Consider the following 19,042-nt stretch of genomic DNA (forward strand, 5'->3'; position numbering starts at 1 on the left):
TTATTTCTGTATTTGTGGCAGTGATTTGTAATAAGTGTTTTCTCCTCTAAAGTGCTTTGTTTGTCAGGTTATTTGCTATCCTTCATTTTCAATTTGAAGGTCCTTTCATTTTCAATTTTCTACACTCTCATTAAGTTGCAAAGTAATCTCATTAAAATTTATAATTAGATCTTAGGGATTATTTGGTTTAACTCACTCATTTTACTGATAAGGAAATTGAGGCTTAAAGAGATTGAATCAACTGCTCAGTTACATAGCTGATTGGTGCCAGAACCAGATGAAGAATCTTTTCACCTGCTTTACTCTTCTTTCTATTATAAAATTTTACTTCTATAAGTATTTTCATTTAAAATTTAAAATATGAAATAATGTCTAAGAAATTGTAGTGCTCACTTGTGTGTGCATGTTGACATCACATAAGTCCTCATTAAAAACAAAAGTTATTTCTAGTATGTCTATAGAGACCTCTGGCGGCTGGTTTAAAATTAAGCACCTTCCATTCAGGCTTGACTTCATGATTGATTTCTCTTTCAGGGTGTTGTTGGTGGAGTGACTGGAATAATAACAAAACCTGTAGAAGGTAGGTTGAGAATGTCTCCTTCCTGAACAAAGTCTGAAGAGTCGATACATAGGAAACATAATAGATGTTATTGCTGCTAAGTATTTGATTGAGAGACTTTCTGTCTAATTTTATGTTCATAGTCTTAAATTGTTGTTCAGTGAATGTACTTTCCTCAAAAAGTAGAGTTGTTAAGTAGTAGACTGTGATTCAGACTTTGAATGCTATTTTCAGCAGGGCCATAGTTAAACTAGATTCCTTTGGGCCCTCAATAGGAATTGATTCATATTTTTTTTGTCTTATTAAAAGAGCCACATTAGTTTATTCAGTGCAATCCCTATCAAAATCCCAGTTGGCTTCTTTGCAGAAACTGACAAACTGATTGTGAAATTTGTGTGGGAATTCAAGGGACCCCCAAATAGCCAAAACGTTCTTGAAAAAGAAGAAAGTTGGCAGACTTACACTATCCAATTTAAAACCTTACTATAAAGTTACAATAACTAAGACAGTGTGATCCTGGCATACGGTTAGACATACAGATCCATGGAATAAAATTGAAATTCCAGTAATAATCCCTTACGTTTATGGTCAGTTAATCTTCAACAAGGGTGCCAAGATAACTCCATAAAGAAAGAGTAGGCTTTTCAACAAATGGTGCTAGGACAACCAGATATAAGCATGGAGGTTATATATATGACCCAGCAATTCCAGTCCTGGTTATATACCCAAAAGAATTGAAAACCCAAGTCCACTCAAAAACTTGTACATAAGTGTTCAGACACATTATTCATAATAGCCAGAATGTAATAGCAACCCACATGTCTATCAAGTGTATGGATAAACAAAATATGGTGTATTCATACAATGGGATATTACTCAGCTTTAAAAAGAAATCAAGTACTTATCTAAGTACAAGATGAATGAACTTTGGAAACATGTCAAGTGAAAACAGCCAGTCACAAAAGAGCACGTATTGTATGATTCCATTTGTAGGAAATGTCCAGAATAGGGAAATCCATAGAGATAGAAAGTAGTTAATTGTTGCCTAGGTCTGGGGGGCAGACAGGAAGGAGGTAAGTTGCATAGGATTGTGTGGGGATGGAGTAGGGGGAAATGGGGAATGATTGCTAATGGGCATGGGGCTTCTTCTCGAGATGATATGAATATTCTAAAATTGACAGTGGTGATGGTTGCACAACTCTGAATGTACTAAAAACCATTTAATTTGTACACTTTAATGGGTGAATTATATGGTATGTAAATTATATTTTGATAAAATTTTTATGTTAAAAAAAAAAAGTACACTGAAAAATCTCCCGATGGTCAGCATAAGAAAAGAGTATTTTCTGGTCAGTTCTCAGACCTTTCAGTCGCAGGTACTGACTGAACTCCTGGATCAGTAGTTGTAAACCTTGCATGCCTCAGGAGTATCTGGAGGACTTGTTGAAACACTGAGAGTTTCTAATTCACTAGGTCTAGAGTGGGGCCAAATAATTGCATTAGTGCAATTAATGCACTTTGAGAACTGCTGTTTTATCACATTAGGATTACATTTAACTTTTTTAGAAAGCTGAATTCTAGAAGCTTCCTGAATAAAAAAGTTCAATATTTGGCTCAAGCTTTTGTTGAGTTTAAACTTGCTTATTTTAAAATATCTTTATGCATTCATTGTCTTTGGTTTTATAAAGGTGCCAAAAAGGAAGGAGCTGCTGGATTCTTTAAAGGAATTGGAAAAGGACTTGTGGGTGCTGTGGCTCGTCCAACTGGTGGAATCATAGATATGGCCAGCAGCACCTTCCAAGGAATTCAGAGGTAATTAAAAGCATATCATGTGCAAAGTATGTATCTGTGTGCTGATTGTGGCTGGGAATCCATAAATAGGTTAAATACTTTGCCTGCTCTTAAGGATATCACAGTCTAATTAAAAGCTCTGAGAGGTTCACAAAGTAGAGTGCCCCCAGAAAGGAGCAAGAAGAGACTTGGGGACTCCGTTTCTCTTTTTTTTCCACAAATGTTTATTGGTACCTGCTATATGCCAGGCACTGTGCTAGCCACCAGGGACAAAGAGTGGACGACCTAGTCCCTCCTATTATTATTTTGACATTTTCTTTTCTTTAAGAAAAGGTGGAGGAGCTTGGAGTCAGACAGACTTGGTTTTAATATTTGTCACATTATTTTGGGCAAGTTATTTAAAATTACTCTGTTTTTATCAAATATTGATATAATATGGAATGTAGTACAGTCGTTAATCAACATATATTTGTATTATTTTGAAATATTCTCACCTATTTTCTCATACTTATTCTGCTCCCTTATACAGAGCAGCAGAATCAACTGAGGAAGTTTCCAGCCTCCGCCCGCCTCGCCTGATCCATGAAGACGGCATCATTCGCCCATATGACAGACAGGAATCCGAAGGCTGTGATTTATTTGAGGTATAAATTCTATTTTTCATGATCTAAGTGCAATTTCATTTTAGAGATTTCTAGGAACAGGATCTCATGGGTGGTTCTTAAAGTTCTTGATTCATGGACTTCTTTAATGATTGCACAGGGAACGTGGTTTGTAGAGTAGAACTTGATTATTTATTTGTTTTTTATTTTAGTGTAATATGTAAAATGAGAATAACTGGTAATTTTTTTCTGCACAGGAGCAAAGCTTTTTTGTGCAGAAAGGGTAATATTAAAAGAAGTCATAGGCTTTATTACTATTTGTGTGGTAGCTCATTTAGTTAATACTGTTAACTTTGGTCTCCTGCTTTGTAGCTAATTATTGGAATTTTACTGTTTCCTTTTCTCCCAACCAAATTAATTTATTTGGACGATTCTGTAAATCTAGATTTATTCAGGTAAACAGAAGCTGGAGGAGAGAAAAAGATTATGTACAATTAGAATCTTTTTAAACTTTAAAAAGTTTTAAGGTTTTTTTTGGCTTTTATTTTAGCTTTAACTTTACTATATTTAAATAATATGTACATATATAAATTGCTGTTCTCCCATAACTACCTTTCCTTCAAAATAAATTTATTAATATTTTCCTACTTTGACTTTAAAATAAAAAGACTCTTCATTGTTCTTGGCCTTTGGTTTTTATTGTATATGATTACATTTTATCTTTCTGCATGCTTCTAACTTTATTTTCTTTCTTTTTCTGCCTACACAGCAAGAACTGGAAATACAGGAATAAATGTTTCCTAAACTGCTACTTGATTTCATCCTTAAAAATCAAAACAAACTGTGGTATTAATTGACTGTCTTTGATTTATTTAGATTGAGAGTCATTTTAATGAAATTTTCTTTACAACTCTCACCTCTATCTGAACTTTTTATCATAGTGGCTTGATGACAAATAAAAATGGTGGTATTCCCGTTAATACTGTACAGGAATAAACGATCAATATAAAAAATTAAAGGATGCAGGAAATCAACTCTCTTCTCCATTTAGTTGAGAAAGACTTTATTGAGCTCAGAAGGACACACTTTTGCTATCACTTTGAAAATTTTCTCTTTTCTTATAGTATTCATGTGCATTTCACAAAAAGTTGAAAAAAGAAAAGGACAATTATGTCCTATCTATTGTGTGTTCTTTATGTTTCTGAGTCCTAATGATGGAATTACGTAGCTATGTTTCACAAATCACCCTAAATTTATTCAAGTTATGAGACTGGAACAATTAACTTGGGCATATGTTTTAACAATTGAAGTATCAGTTGCTCTTGGTCTGTCCTTAGACCTCAAATAAGAATTGGCACATGAATTTTGAGAATATGTTCCTTAATTTCTTTTTTCCTTTTTTAACCTCTTAGTACTCTTGGTAGATAATTGACAGTTGTTTTATAATTATGTACCTTCTCAGCCTTTAGCATTTATGCTTTTCAAAAATTGAATCTTCTTGTTGATATGCTTATTTCACAATTAGTAGCTTTAATTAATATAAATAGAAGTTGAACATGTATTTAGGCACATTACTTATGTGGCACTTAATTTATAGATATCTTTATTTTTAAAGACCAAACTTTTTGCTTTTAATTCCTTAAAGAGGATTCATTATCTTAATGAGAACAAAAATAAATATAAATTATTTTGAAATTAATATTCCCATAGTCAATTTCAAAATAAGTTATGTTTTGACTTCTCTTTTTTAATAAATGATAGAGATGTTCAATTTGATTTAGCAGCGTCCTATCTAGCAACTTTCTTTTTTTCCCCAAAATTGAAAGCAAAGTATAAACTTAGATTTAATGTGTTATCCATTTGAAGAGAATGAAACTGTTAACAAACTATTCAATTGGATTATATATATTTTTAAACTATAGTTATCAAAAAGTAAATTGAATGCTTCATATTTAAAACAAGCACTTTAAAGAAGAAAGAAGGACATCCAAAGACCAGCCTAAAACTGTAGCTGACAAACTTTTCTTGTGCCTAGATAATTGAGGGTTGGCAAAAATGCCACCGCACGTACAGTTTCTGTGAAAATCAAGCACAATACCTAATTCAAGATGCTGTCTTAAATCATCACTAATAATTACCCTTCCTTCTTAGGTAAAAGTAATGATTTTTAGTTTTCCTGGATATATTGCAATTTTAATGAAACTTCACTTTTGGGAAATCGTATAACTTGTTAAAATTTTTTCCTTATTGTTTACTTTTTTTTTAGCTTTTTATGTTATAAACCTTTTTCTTGTGATTTCCCTTTTTACAACTGCATGTTCATAAGCACAAAACTTCAAGAAACTTTATTTTGGTTAAATATAGGTACCTTATCTGATTTATTCGTTTTTGTTAAGATATGAGACAGCCCTTTAAACTTTAATGTGTTATCACAGTTACTGGAAGAAATAGAATGATTGCACATTAATGAGAGAACTTGGTAATTTTTTTCTGTGTGTGGCAGGGGTAGGCATGGATAATTAAGAAACTTAGGCCTTTTCGTCCCTTGCCCATCTTAGCTGTAATCAGTCAGTTGGGTCTGAAATGTTTTTTGCTTATCCAGATAATGCTGGACATGCCCAAGAAATAAGACTTCTGTCCTTAAGGGACCAAGTATAACAAAAACATGTAAATATTAAAGAGAACTAGCGTTTAAAATTATGTCCTGCTAGCCCTTATTGTAATATTGGTGTATTCTAAATAATTTATTTGGAAATCTTTTGATTTACCCCATTTTCTTTTTTTCCTGAGTATTGCTCTGTATTCTTCAACACTAAGCTTTGAAAGTTACTAAATCAAATACTGTATTTTCATAGGATATACTCTTCTGCTTATCCTTTATTCTCCTAGGATAATTACAGGTTACACACACATATATATGTGTATAAACACACATGTATATGATATATAGCCAGTTTTTATTTAATATTCATCTTGGTTCATGTAATTATGATCATAGTATTTGAAATGGTGTTCCTTGCTTTTTCATTTTAATTATATTTTTACATTTTCATAGAAATGCTTTATTCTTAATTCTTGCATTACCATCCTTTGAGATAACCTTATATCATGTATTTGGCCATTCCCAGTTCTTGACATTAAAGGTATTTCTGTTATTTTACTAGCAGTAATAATGCTGTGATAAATATCATTATACATGTTGCTTTTTTGTATCTTGTGTTATTTTCTTAGAATCTACTTGAAAAAATTTAATGCTTTTGCTAAATATTGTAAATTCTTCAAGTTGTATTTTGGGAAGGGAGAGTGAATATTTTAACTAATCTCACTTCCTGCTGCCATCAGTGACTGAATATCTTAATCCAAATCTCAGAGTATAGTGGATTTCTATAGAAATAAGGTTTCTATAGTGTATTATGATGATGAATTTTACTTTAAGAGCTTTTAATTGTTTAAACCACCATAGCCTGATAACTAATGAAAATGCGTACAAGATGGAAAGTGGGTAGTATGTCTTGTACATTGCATCTCAGATCTAAATATTTTACCATATTTAAATTTCAAAGATGAAAATAAACGTACTAGGCTATTATATTCATTTCCTGTTTTCTCTTTAAAGAAATTAAGGTATAAATGTTAAAAGATTTTAGCTAATTCACATAGGCAAGATGTGAAGCAAGTGACTATTAAACTCCACCTCTCTGAGACCCATTCTGAAGATGAGACCCCAGTTCTTTGGGGATTCATCTTTCTTATTCATGTCTTTTTGTAATTGTCAAGGAATGACTGGGAACCAAGGATCTTTAAAAAATGTGTATTTAAGCATTGAGATAATAAGAAGTGTGCTTTCTCTGCTTGTGATTATTGATTATATTATCTTTTTCATAATAGTGGTGTTGTGTTCTTGATTATAAAATGTTAATGTATTATTTATTAGGTATGTTTATGTTCTGTATTGTCGTATATAACTCATCTTTAATCGTGCATTATAATGTCAATAATAATATTCATAAGCATTCATTATAAAAAATAACTTTGGGTTTTTAATGTATGTTGATTAATTCAAGTCACAATAGTTTTGAGATAGTTGAGAAAGAAATGTATTTTAATGTACTACTATTTATACTTGAATTATTTTATGCTTGTAATTGCCTTTAGCAATAAATTGTGCCATTAATTTTAAATTTTAGAAATTGTTCGTGTTTGTATTAATATTGTCATTACATTTTTTTCCTCTCAGGAATTTAAATTTGATACATACATGTTTTTCTCATGTATGTTTTATCTATAAGACCAAATATTCAAAAACATTAAATGTCAGTTATCTTGGAATGTTATTATGTGTATATCTACCTCTGTGTAAATCAGTGGTTCTTAACCTTTGAGAAGGATCACAGACCCCTTCAAAAAATCTGATGAATAATATGAACCGTCCTCTGAAAAAAGTTGAAAAGCCACATTTTCTAAATTTTATATTCTATGTTAGGTGGTTCATAGACCTCCCAAAGTCCTTCCCTGGACCCCAGGTTAAGAACCCCTGTAATGTTAATGTTGCAGTTTTGTATTAGCATGTATTCATATTCCATTAGTGAAAACGTGTGATTGTTTCTGGTAGATACTTTTAAATTTCTGAGTTCTCACAGAATGAAATGCCTTTTACCAGAAGGTCACTTAGTAATCATTTGATATGTCTGCCTTTAGGGCAGAGCGGGAGTTAATGTATGAACATGCTGTGAAGATTTTTTCAGTTTCATGTGCCAGTATGTAGAATTGTGCTTTTGTTTCTAATAATGTTTTTCCTAACTAGCACTGTTATTATAATTAGCTAATATACAGTATTGGAAATACTATTTGGAGGCATGTACTACCCAAACCTTGAGTTTTGTTTTCTTTTCAGAATCATATCAAAAAGTTAGAAGGAGAGATCTACCGATACCACTGTGCTATTCCTGGAAACAAGAAGACAATCCTTATGGTTACTAACAGGTATTAACTTTAAGTGACGTTTTTTCAAATGCAAGTTATATAGATCATAAGAATTATAAATCCCAAGGTTGCAGAGGCTTTGGAGAACTATACTTCAGCTGCAGAATGTCCATTGTCGTAGAATCACAAAAACACAGATCTAGACAGGTCCTTTGAGATCATCTATCCTGACCCTCTGATTTTGGAGATGCTGAAACTGAGATGCAGCATGATTTAGGGGCTTATCCAAGTTACACAACTGCTGAGAGACAGAGTCTGGAATAGACTCCATAAGTGCAGTGGTGATACCTGTATAAGTGAATTATAAATCCCAGGATGGAGGATAAATTCCTGAATCACTTTTGCTTTCTAGGTTTTATTTTGGATGACTAGCGTACCTTTCTTAAAGGATGGTATTATTTCTTCGTATTTTTTCCAGCTTTTTCTAAGTATTTTGGGAGTGGTAGATAATTTTTCCAAATAAAAGAACTTGGACTAAACTACTGAGTTTATTTTTTTGAGAGTACCCTACATTACTTATTCCAAATGACAGTTATAAATGAATGTTTTTCAAAACTTTCTAAGTTATATATTTTGTAGGATTAAGGAAAAGTACTTAAAATAGGTAAAATCTGCATTAGATTCCTTACTAATGCATTTAAATATATTTGGGTGAGAAAAAGGAAAGCTAAAATTACACGATTCAGACTTAAACCTACAATCTTTTTCAAAGAGTTAACCAGTCATCTGATCTGCCCATTAATTAAGAAGTAAAAATATTCACAAAACAATCTAAAAAGCAATTTTTACAGATTTAACAAGTAATCATTTATTTTTATGCCCATAATTTTATATTGTATCCATTAGATTAGACTAAAACCAATGTTTATTTGTGTTGTCTATTGTACTTAGCTGTAATGGCAATGTGTTAATTCATTTAAAAACTGTATACCTTTAAGTAATTCAATACTAGGCAATGGAAATCAGTTAGTGTTTTGGGGTTTTTTTTGGCAATACTTAATACTTTAGTACTTGTTTGATTTAAGCATTTTGTGGGACTATTACTGTATACGTTATACGTCTGGTTTTTCTTTAAGTAAATTGAAAAATCATAGTAATTTTAAATCTAGTCACTTTCAGAGCTTTTCAGAAGGCAATTAGTAAAATAATGTTCCTGACCAGTACAATCACTTAGTCTCCTTGTAGGTTTAGTAGACAGCATTTCTAACAGGAATTTCTTTGACTGAGGTGGTTATCATTATGCTGATCTGTTTGACCTCTGATGATTGCATAAAAATAGCATGTCTTCCAAAATCAGCATTTTAAAAGCTAACTCTTTTATTGCTAAAGTTATGCTTATTCACTGTAGATGATATAGGTTAGTAGTCAACAAAATGTCTTTAAAGGAACAGTAAATATTTAGGCTTCCAGGGCCATGCTGCGTTTTCCAGCTACTCAACTCTGCCTTTGTAGTGGGAAAACAGCCATGAGCAATATGTAAATGAATGGGAGTGGCTGTGTTCCAGTGAAAATTTTATTTACTAAAACAGGCCATGGGTTGGATTTGGCTCAAACGCCATAGTATACATATAGATATAGATAATATATAGATAATAATTAGAAAGATGAAAATAACTAAAGTAACCATAAATTGTGGTTTGCATAGGATAGAGCTGGTTTGCCCTTTTTATCCCAACGTAATTATTAGTAGCTGTCCTGTTCATTCTTGTAAATGTCCTAGTTTGAATGACAAATTGTATAGTAACCCTTAAAAATAGCCTTTACCACCAGTCCCACCATCCAGAGATAATTAGTTGGTATATCAGATTTTTGCAGTACAGTCATGCATCGCCTAATAATGGGAATATGTTCGAGAAATGTGTCATTAGGCAATTTCATTGTTGTGTGAATATCATAAAGTGTGCTTAGACAAACCTAGATGATATAGCCTACTGCATACCTAGGCTAAATGGTGCTAATTTTATGGGACCACCATCATATATGTAGTCTCGTTGACCTAAATGAAGTTTGTGGCTCATGACTGTATATGTATTTTATAAAAACTGTGTATAAAAAATGCATTATGTACATTTAACTGACCAAGGTTTTTCACCTAACGATGTATCGTGATCATCTTCCCAAACTATTAAATATTCTTTGACTTGATTTTTAATGACTCCATAATATTGTATTTATGGATGCACTATAATTTATTTAAATTTTGCCTTATTATTTGACATTCAGTTTTCTCCTTCCCAATATTGTACTATTACAAACATGTCTTTGAAGCTAAGTCTTTCTTTCCTATAATTATTTCCTTAGGATAAATTCTTATTAGGGAGATTGCTGATTTAAAAGTTGTGAAGATTTCTGAGGCCCTTTCTATGTGTTGCCAAATTGTTTTATCAGAAAGGTAGTATCAGTTTTTTACATACACTAACAGTACATGAGAGTGTCCTTTTTCCTGTGTTTTGCTAAGTATTGTCATTGAAACTTTTTGTTTTTGCTCACTTACTAGGTAGAAAATAATTTCTGCTTTCATTCACATTTATTTGATTTCTGATGAGTATATTTTAATATATTCATCATCCATTTATAGTTTGTAGTCTATAATTTGCTTGTTCATATCCTTTGCTCATTTTTCATGTTAGTCTTTTTCTTACTGAACTTAAAGAGCATTTTGTAAATTAATGATATTAGCCTTTTTTACCCAATGTATTATTAACATTTTAGTGATTATTTATTGAGTTTTCCAATATATAGGACTTTTAATTTTTCCACATTGAAATTCATCAAAAATTTGGTCTCAATATTTTTTCTTACCAGTTTTTAGAAGCAAAATACGAGGTCTCATGATCTAAATTTATTAGGCTGCAGCTCCACTACTTAGTGCTAACTCCTCCTACATAATATTTTATTTTAGTAATCTTTGTTAGGAAATTGTTCTCTGAACAGATTTTTTTTTTTCTTGAGGAAGATTAGCCCTGAGCTAACATCTGCCAATCCTCCTCTTTTTGCTGAGGAAGACTGGCCCCGAGCTAACATCCGTGCCCATCTTCGTCTACTTTATATGTGAGACGCCTACCGCAGCATGACTTTTGCCAAGTAGTGCCATGTCTGCATCCAGGATCCGAACCTGCGAACCCTGGGCCACCAAAGCGGAATGTGCACACTTAACTGCTGCACCACCAGGCTGGCCCCAAGAACAGATTTTTTTTTTAACCATCTGTCTTAGTCTGTTTGGGCTGCTATAAGAAAAATACCATAGATGGGTGGCTTAAAAACAAACATGTATTTTTCACAGTTCTGGAGCTGGGAAATCTGGGATCAAGTGCCATCAGATTGTGTTTCTGGTGAGGGCCCACTTCCTGGTTTATAAATAGCTGTCTTCTTGCTGTGTCTTCACGTGGCAGAAGGGGCGAGGGAGCTCTCTCAGGCCTCTTTTATGAGGTCACTAATCCCATTTATGAGGGTTCTACCCTCGTGACTTAATCACCTCCCAAAGGCCCCACCTTCGAATACCATCATATTGGGGATTAGGATTCAAAATGTGGATTTTAGGGAGACATAAGCATTCAGTCCATTGCACCATCAATGTATGACGGATACAGGGACACAGAGATGAAAGTTACATCTTCTGTCCCCTCCCCATCTAAAGGGGAGACCTACAAATTATCAGTGACATCACAGTGTGATAGGTGCTAGGATCAAGTGATGTTCAGAGACTCTGAAGACAGAGGTAAAAGACTCTTGGTCTAGTAAGGTGGGAACCAAGGTGTCATTGGAAAGGTGTTAGGGAGGTTTTCTGGGTAAGGAGGTACTTGAGCTGCGTCTTATAGAGTATGGAGCTGTCATACATAGGCATCATAGTGATGGAAGGTCACTGTTTTAAAGTGTAGACTGTTATTTTGTTGTTCAGTATTGCAGCTTTTCACCAGAGGTGAATGCGCGTAGTACACACACAAGTCTCTCTTTCCCACTGAAGGCTTATAAACAAGCAGTGATGGGATGAGGTCTGCAGTTTAGGAAGATGTCTGGCAGCAGTTTGGATGCTGGATTGGAGGAGGATCAGAATGGGGGCAGGGAGACCAGTTAGAGACTATATTAGTTTTTGTTGCTGCACAACAAATTATCATAAAATTAGCAGCTTATTATCTCACAGTTTCTGTGGGTCTGGAGTCAGATATGGCATGGCTGAGTTCTCTGAACAGGTCTCACAAGGCAGATGTCGAGGTGTTTAGCTTCCTTTCTGGAAGCTCTTTAGAAGGACTCCCTTCCAAGCTCATTTAATGTTGTTGGCAGAATTCAATTCCTTGCAGTTGTAGGACCAAGATCCCTCTTTTCTTGATCTCTGTCAGCCAGGAGGCTGCCCTCAACTCCTAGAGTCTGCCCCGCGTTCCTGGCCATGTGTCTCTCTTTCTTCAAACTATCAGCAGCACTCTGAATCTCTGATTTTTCTGTCTCTGACCCAGATTTAAACGGCCTATGCAATTAGGTCAGGCCCACCCAGATAAACTTTTTTCTTAAAGTCACATATGCCTTATAATAAAACCTAACCATATAGGTGAAATCCTTCATATTCATAGTCCTGGATTATACAGGGCTATATACCAGGGGATGAGGAATCTTGGGGAATATCTTAGAATTCTGTCTGCTGCAAAGACTGTGACAGTTATCTTGATAGGAAGTGGTGAGATCCTAAACTAAAAGAATGAGGATATAAGATAATGAAGATAAACTAAGAGAATGAGATATAAGGGTATAGCCTTAAGAGACCAGGGGTTGGTGACTGAATGTGGGAGAGAAGGGAATACAAGATGACTTTCTGGTTTTTGACTTGAGTACCAAGGGGTTGCTATTACCATTTACAGTAATTTGAGGAAAAAGATGATGATTTTTTGGTTTTTGAACCTACTGAGTTTGACATAGCTTTGAGATATCCAAGTAGAGATGCCTCTGTAGTCAGGGAGACAGATATAGATAATTGGAGTTTGGATAAAGATCTGGGGTTGAGATCTTGGAGACTGCCCTGAGAGAGTGTGTTGAATAGAAGAAGACCAAGATTTGACCTCTGGTAAACATAGAGCAAGAGGAAGAGAATGAAGGAAATTTAAGATGGGAGGAGAACATTATTATTAGAGCGGTCAAGAGAAGACAGAATTTTTAGAAAATCAGAATGGTGAATTGCATTTGACACAGTGATTTGTAATAGTTACTTTTAACTCTTGGCTCTATCATCTGATTCTCTACTGGGACAGGAGGTGTGGGGAGTGGAATTCACTTCTTAGAGATTACTTGGAATATGTAGGGATGTTGGAGGTTGTCACAGTGATTGGAGGGCACTATTGGCACTTGGTAGGCTGGGGCTAGGGTCACTGAACTTCCTACAGTGCACAGGACAGTCCCAAACAAGCCCCAAATTTCAGTAGCACCTCTGCTGAGAAATATAGTGCCAGGAGTCTCTTTCAGTCCCCACATTCCATTGGTCACCAAGTTCATTCAACTCTGCCTTCTAAATATCTGGAATCTAGCTCTTTGTTCTCACAGCCACTGCCTTAGTTGAGGCTCTGTTTCCTGATTGGACTATTACAATAACTTCCTACCTTGATTGTCTACCCCACCTCTCCTCCCTTGGCCACCAGAGCTGTGACTCTAAAATAAGAAATGTTATCATGTCATTTCCATTGCCTGTAGATTAAAATCAAAAGTTTCTTCAAATGGCACAAAAAAAAAAAAGCCCTTCAAGATGTGGCACTATGCTAGTTTTCTTACTTCTGTATATATCTGGTATTCCTGCTACATACCTTCACATTCCTCAAATAAGTCTTCCCTTCTTTGTACCCCTATGTATGTCAATGCACTGTTCCCTTTGTCTGACCTATCACTTCCCTTTCTCATCTAGAGAATTCCTTCCTTTGAAGAATCAGCTCTTATGCCACCTACTTTACCAACATAATAGGTCGCTCTCTCCTGTGCTCCAAAAGAATTTCCTGCACACTCTGCTATTGCACTTATCTAACTGTGCTGTAGTATTTATCTGCATGTTTATTTGCCTTTCTAACCTATGAGAAACCCTATCTTCTTTGTTTCTCCAGCACCCTAGATATTTGTAAAATTACCAGTTCTTCTACTTTACTAGTTTTGCTTTCTGTAATAGAAACTTTAGAATCAAGTACAGTTATATCAGTAATTAATCTGAATCACATCCTGGGAAATCAATGTGGATGCCCTTTAAGAATTGCGTGATTTTTTTCTTGTTGCTATTGAGTAAAATGGGATACTCACTCTGATATAATACATTAGTGTTAAAGTGTTTAAACCTGATATTTATGAGTAGTAGTTCTACTCATGTGAATCTTTGCTGACATTTGAGTTTTGTGACATTTCTTGCACATTGTTTCTTGACTGGAAGGCATAAATGATTGACAGTAAAGAGCAATTAATAATTTTCCAGGTAAAACCTTTTCAGGGGCTTCTGTCTTTATTGCTTCCCACATGAGAGGAGAGCCTGTTCCTTATGTGTTTCAAAGATGATTTGAGATTTTTGGTCAGTTTCAGAAAAAAAGAATGACACTTTTCCGAATTCTACAAAGTGAATAGATGGGGAATTTTTCAGTCTGCTTTGTTAGTTGGTTGTCCATATTTGCTCTTTATTGGACAGTTATCTAGACCTTTTTTATGTGAAGCATACTCTTTTTTAGTGCCAGGTTACATTGTTTACTGAGCGTGAACTACCTGTGCCTTCCTGCAGAGTGAAATATTAGAATAATTAACCATCTTTATCACTACCTTTGTGTTTTTGTTTCCTTTTACAAAATAGGCGAGTGTTGTGTATAAAGGAAGTTGAAATCCTAGGCTGTATGTCCATAGACTGGCAGTGTCCATTTGAAGATTTAGTAGTTCCTCCTAGTGTCAGTGGAAATCTGCTACAAATTTCGGTTAAGGTAAGAAAACATGAATGACACCTTTAGAGCCAAGAATTTGCTAAATGAATGGAAACCAAAGCTTTCTGACTCTGTTTTACAGTTAACTAGGCAAAATGTTTGAAAGATTATTCTTGTTGTTATATGCTGAAAATATAAAGAAAGATGTAATCTATTTGTGTACTATTTTTTATTTTCTAACAGTCCTTGATTGCACTGAGTGAAATATCAAGTCTGTCCACTGAAAGAATTAGGATGCTGATATTTTCTTTTTGGTAGAATGAAGCATTAGTAAATAGAGGGGAGTTTTTACTTCATATGGATACCTATTTTGCTATAATCTTAGATACTTCCTGAAAGATTCCCTTTTTTAGGCTTTTAGGAGATTATTATAAATATTGTAGCTAAAACACTCATGTTTTATAATATTTGGCATTTATAAAATGCTAGTAAAATTTGAGTATATAATAATACTTTCATGTATTTCCTCTCCATCATTTTCTAAGGAAGAACTTTAATTACATACCAAATAATTAGCAAAAATTATACCTCATCTTTTGCTTAGTTCTCAGACTCCCTGTACTTTAAAATGTATAATTTTTATTATATATATTATAAATTTATTTTTACCTCTTTAAAAAAACCTACACATTGTCATTCTAAAGATGGTAATTTTTGTAGTGTATTTTTTCCTAAGCAATATTAGTATTATCTCTATTACTGAGACTATCTGGAAAACGTTTATCGTAAAATTTAATAGAGATGCAAGTAGTATTATCCTTTAATTTATGTTTACTTTTCTTTTCATAGAAGTTTACAAATGAAAGCAGCTACCATGAAACCATACTGTTTTGCATTTCAGCCTTACCTCATTGTAGACTGTCAAAATGTAAAGAGTGCCTTAGTATATGAACCGTAGTTTTCAAACTAGGAAAGACTGTGTCACTATGCATATATATTAAAGTTTCTTTGGTTATCACTTTTCTTTCACATCAGTAGTGAGAATTGACTCAATGTATTTTACATTATATAAGAATTTTGTCTATCAGCCAAGGAAATGAGGGAAGGGTTTTTTGATTTGTCAGATGTGATGAGTTATCAAGTGGTGTTTCTATAGGCTATTTATCATAGCCTGCAGAAAGTTGTTATTTTATACAGTTGATGTATATTCATCCAATTTCATAAATTCTAACAACTCACATATGGAACCACTATCCTTGTACCAAAATGATTGATTTCTTATCATACCTGAATATGTGTATTGGTTAGTCCACTGGTTATAAAATAGAGTTGACATTTAAGCATCCAATTAAAGGTTATGATTTTTTTCTTCTCCAGAATTATTTCTTTTCTGTTATTGTTTCTTTTGAAACAGGAGCAGGGACTGTTCCACAAAAAAGACAGTGCCAATCAAGGCTATCTCCGGAAAATTTATCTGCTGGATACTACCACAGCAGAGGTAAACAATTTATTTTAAAGGACATCGTCTCCATTTTTTAGCTCAAAGATTAAAAAAATCTGTTATAATTAGCAATACCCATTATTTCTCCCAAAAGATCTTCCAGTTACAACTTTGGATGCATATATAAGCATGAAATCATATACCCTGGGCTTAACAGGGCAGAGGGTCTTCTTTTACATTACGTGTGTGGACTGTTTATTCTTGTCTTTAGCTGGGGACCTGTGTGGGGAGCTCTGACTCCTGCTTTATATCTTTCTTCTCCACCAAATGAGCCTGTACTTGTCTTTACCATTCATAATAACTCTTTTTTTTTACAGAGAGCATGTAAGGCCATCGAGGATGCACAGTCAGTGAGACACCAGCAAAAATTGGTGAAGCAGTCATCACTGAAACTTCTTATGCCCTAAATACCATTTTAATCACAGATCACAGGGGGCTGCTACTGGGAGAAAGACCAAACCCCTCGGTCCTGTCAATAAGTCACTCTTCTTTATCTTGATAAAGAGAATTTTTTGAGCAATCTATTAGTTTTAGAATTTTTTTCTAGAATAGCTAGTATTGGATTTTCTATTTTTTTCCCTTTAGTTTTGACTCTTATTTTGTAACCATGTATATGTTGGCAATCTAATTCTACACTGCCACCTGAATGGGTCAGACTCTCAGAGAAATATCACTTTAAACTCAGAGTGAAATTTCCATTAATGTTAAAATTGTGAAGCAAAGGCAATGTGCTTGTTTTTAATTAAAGTTCTTACTAAAGATTAAGAAAGAAACTTAGAATGTCTAGTGTTCTTTGAGAGGTTTTGCACAAACCTTTGGACAAATGTTGAATATTTTGTCTAAGGGTAATTTGCTCAATAATTGAGCTGAGATAACATTTTTGGTAAACCAGGTAATTAACTGAAGAAAAGCCACTAAAAGGAGAAATGATAGGTTTCCTATTTTCTTTTCATGAAAACATTGTTGTTCTCCTAATAAAAACCTGTTTTACCTTGATGATTATTTTTCCTCCTTGCATTATAATATAAGGACATAGAGAAGCAAACCTTAAAATATTTGTACTCTGTAATGTAGTGTTCACAAAGTTTTGGAAATTATATGCTCTTTCAAGATGAACTTATATGGCACAATTATAATTTGCTGATACATGAAAATATTATACTTTAAGTTTTTTAAGACTCAAAAATATGAAAAATTAAATATTTTCATATTTCCGGAAATTGTTTTTTACCACTTGAAAGATTTTTAAGGGCATCATAAGTTAACACTTAACGCACACCTAGAAATGTTTTTTAAGTACTTACTGGGAAGAATGAAAAATCTCTAGTTGCTTTATATGTAAGTAAAATAAGGCATGAGTAGCAATACTGTGGAAGATAGTTGGTAGGTGTAGTCTTTGAGGGAGCAAGCCTATGAGAATCAGTTCCATACAGTATTATTTTTGTCCTTTCTGCATCTCGCTTATGCTGATCAGAGATATACTGCCCATTAAAGTTTTTTAAAAAAATACTCAAAAGTGCTTAATTTCCTTAGATAAATCTTTAAATGCTCGTGGTTTATAACATGGCATTATTTCAAATCACTGATTAATGATGAAATGAAGATACTTGGTTTGCTCCGTGTGACATGTCGTAATGTTTCTACTATCTTTATTCATGCTTTATAAGACCAGCCTTAAAACTTTAAAAATTTTTCCTAGTCGTTATTTACTGTAGGCTTCAAAAGGAGGAAATAGTATATAACTAATGCCCTGAATATTTGATCTCTGATACAGTATGTTGGTCTTGGCCGGTTCAACATCATTCTTTTTCTGTGAAGAAAAGCATCATATATAAAACTTCTTGCTTTAAACAGAATTTTTATACCAGTGATTAATTGCAGTTTATTAAAAGGAGCATTATAAACACAATTTCATAGCAAGTGTGCTATACTTTGTGTCTTTAAAACTGACTTAATCAGGAATTTGAGATATTTGATTATATTTTTCATATGAATTATAGCTGTTGACTATGTCCTAAATAATTAAGAAATTATATTGTACTGATTGCATGTACAAAACACTGAACTAAGAGAAGTTTATAGAAAGCTGTACATTCATCATCTCAGTTGGCTTCAAAATAAACTTTCAAATAGTTGTAACATTTTAATTGGATTTAATCTCCTGGGACAGAAATAGTTCATTGGTAAAGTGTAATAATGTCTTTTGTGTTTTGTAAAATTCTTTGAGAGTCAATTACTTGCATATGAACTACTAAGAGAAATAAAACATTTAGTGCATTCTTTACCAGTGTGCAAACTGTGGGTTTTTGTTAAATATTCAAGTAACATTTCCTTTAATTTTTATGTCTTTCCCTTTTCCTCTTCCAATCCTATAATAGTGAGAAGTTAGGTTAATAGTTATGGAGGGTTTTAAAAGATGTCAATCAAGGAAAGCTTTTTTCTGGGGATACTGAACTCCTTTACCATATTGGAGATCAGTGGCACAGAGGGAGAATTCAGAGAACATATTTGACCAAGGGCCTGGCTGCCACACTCATGGCTGCATTTGCGTTGAGGCCATAACCTTCCATGGTTTCTATCAGTCACTGACTGTGTATGGCAAGGATACTAGGGCAGGCCCATTCCTGGGAGACATGGAGCTCCTCTGACAGCTGACCTTGTCCTGAAGGCTCTTCAGTGGCCGTGCAGAACCTTTCTTAGACTGCATGCTAGTCTGGGAGCTTCCGTCCAATGTATCCCTCTG

At 33.8% G+C, this 19,042-nt stretch overlaps 1 protein-coding gene across 4 annotated transcripts in view; it reads left to right on the forward strand.

Moving 5' to 3' along the window:
* The window catches only part of VPS13C (vacuolar protein sorting 13 homolog C), a 171,405-nt gene extending 152,824 nt beyond the window's left edge, over window positions 1-18,581 (forward strand). For 2 of the 4 annotated variants that reach the window (XM_070500542.1, XM_014850978.3), the window contains 7 exons: window positions 535-580; window positions 2,248-2,371; window positions 2,880-2,994; window positions 7,847-7,935; window positions 14,735-14,858; window positions 16,213-16,296; window positions 16,617-18,581. In XM_070500542.1, the coding sequence (XP_070356643.1) occupies window positions 535-580; window positions 2,248-2,371; window positions 2,880-2,994; window positions 7,847-7,935; window positions 14,735-14,858; window positions 16,213-16,296; window positions 16,617-16,706 (672 nt within the window). In that variant the 3' untranslated portion in view covers window positions 16,707-18,581. Of the gene's footprint in view, window positions 1-534; window positions 581-2,247; window positions 2,372-2,879; window positions 2,995-3,721; window positions 7,134-7,846; window positions 7,936-14,734; window positions 14,859-16,212; window positions 16,297-16,616 lie in introns of those variants that run through there. The other 2 variants (XM_070500550.1, XM_014850986.3) reach the window with 1 other exon arrangement.
* The last annotated feature ends 461 nt before the right edge of the window (window positions 18,582-19,042 follow it).

The sequence above is a fragment of the Equus asinus genome, chromosome 2 (assembly GCF_041296235.1).
Source record: "Equus asinus isolate D_3611 breed Donkey chromosome 2, EquAss-T2T_v2, whole genome shotgun sequence".
Classification (NCBI taxonomy): Eukaryota; Metazoa; Chordata; class Mammalia; order Perissodactyla; family Equidae; genus Equus; species Equus asinus.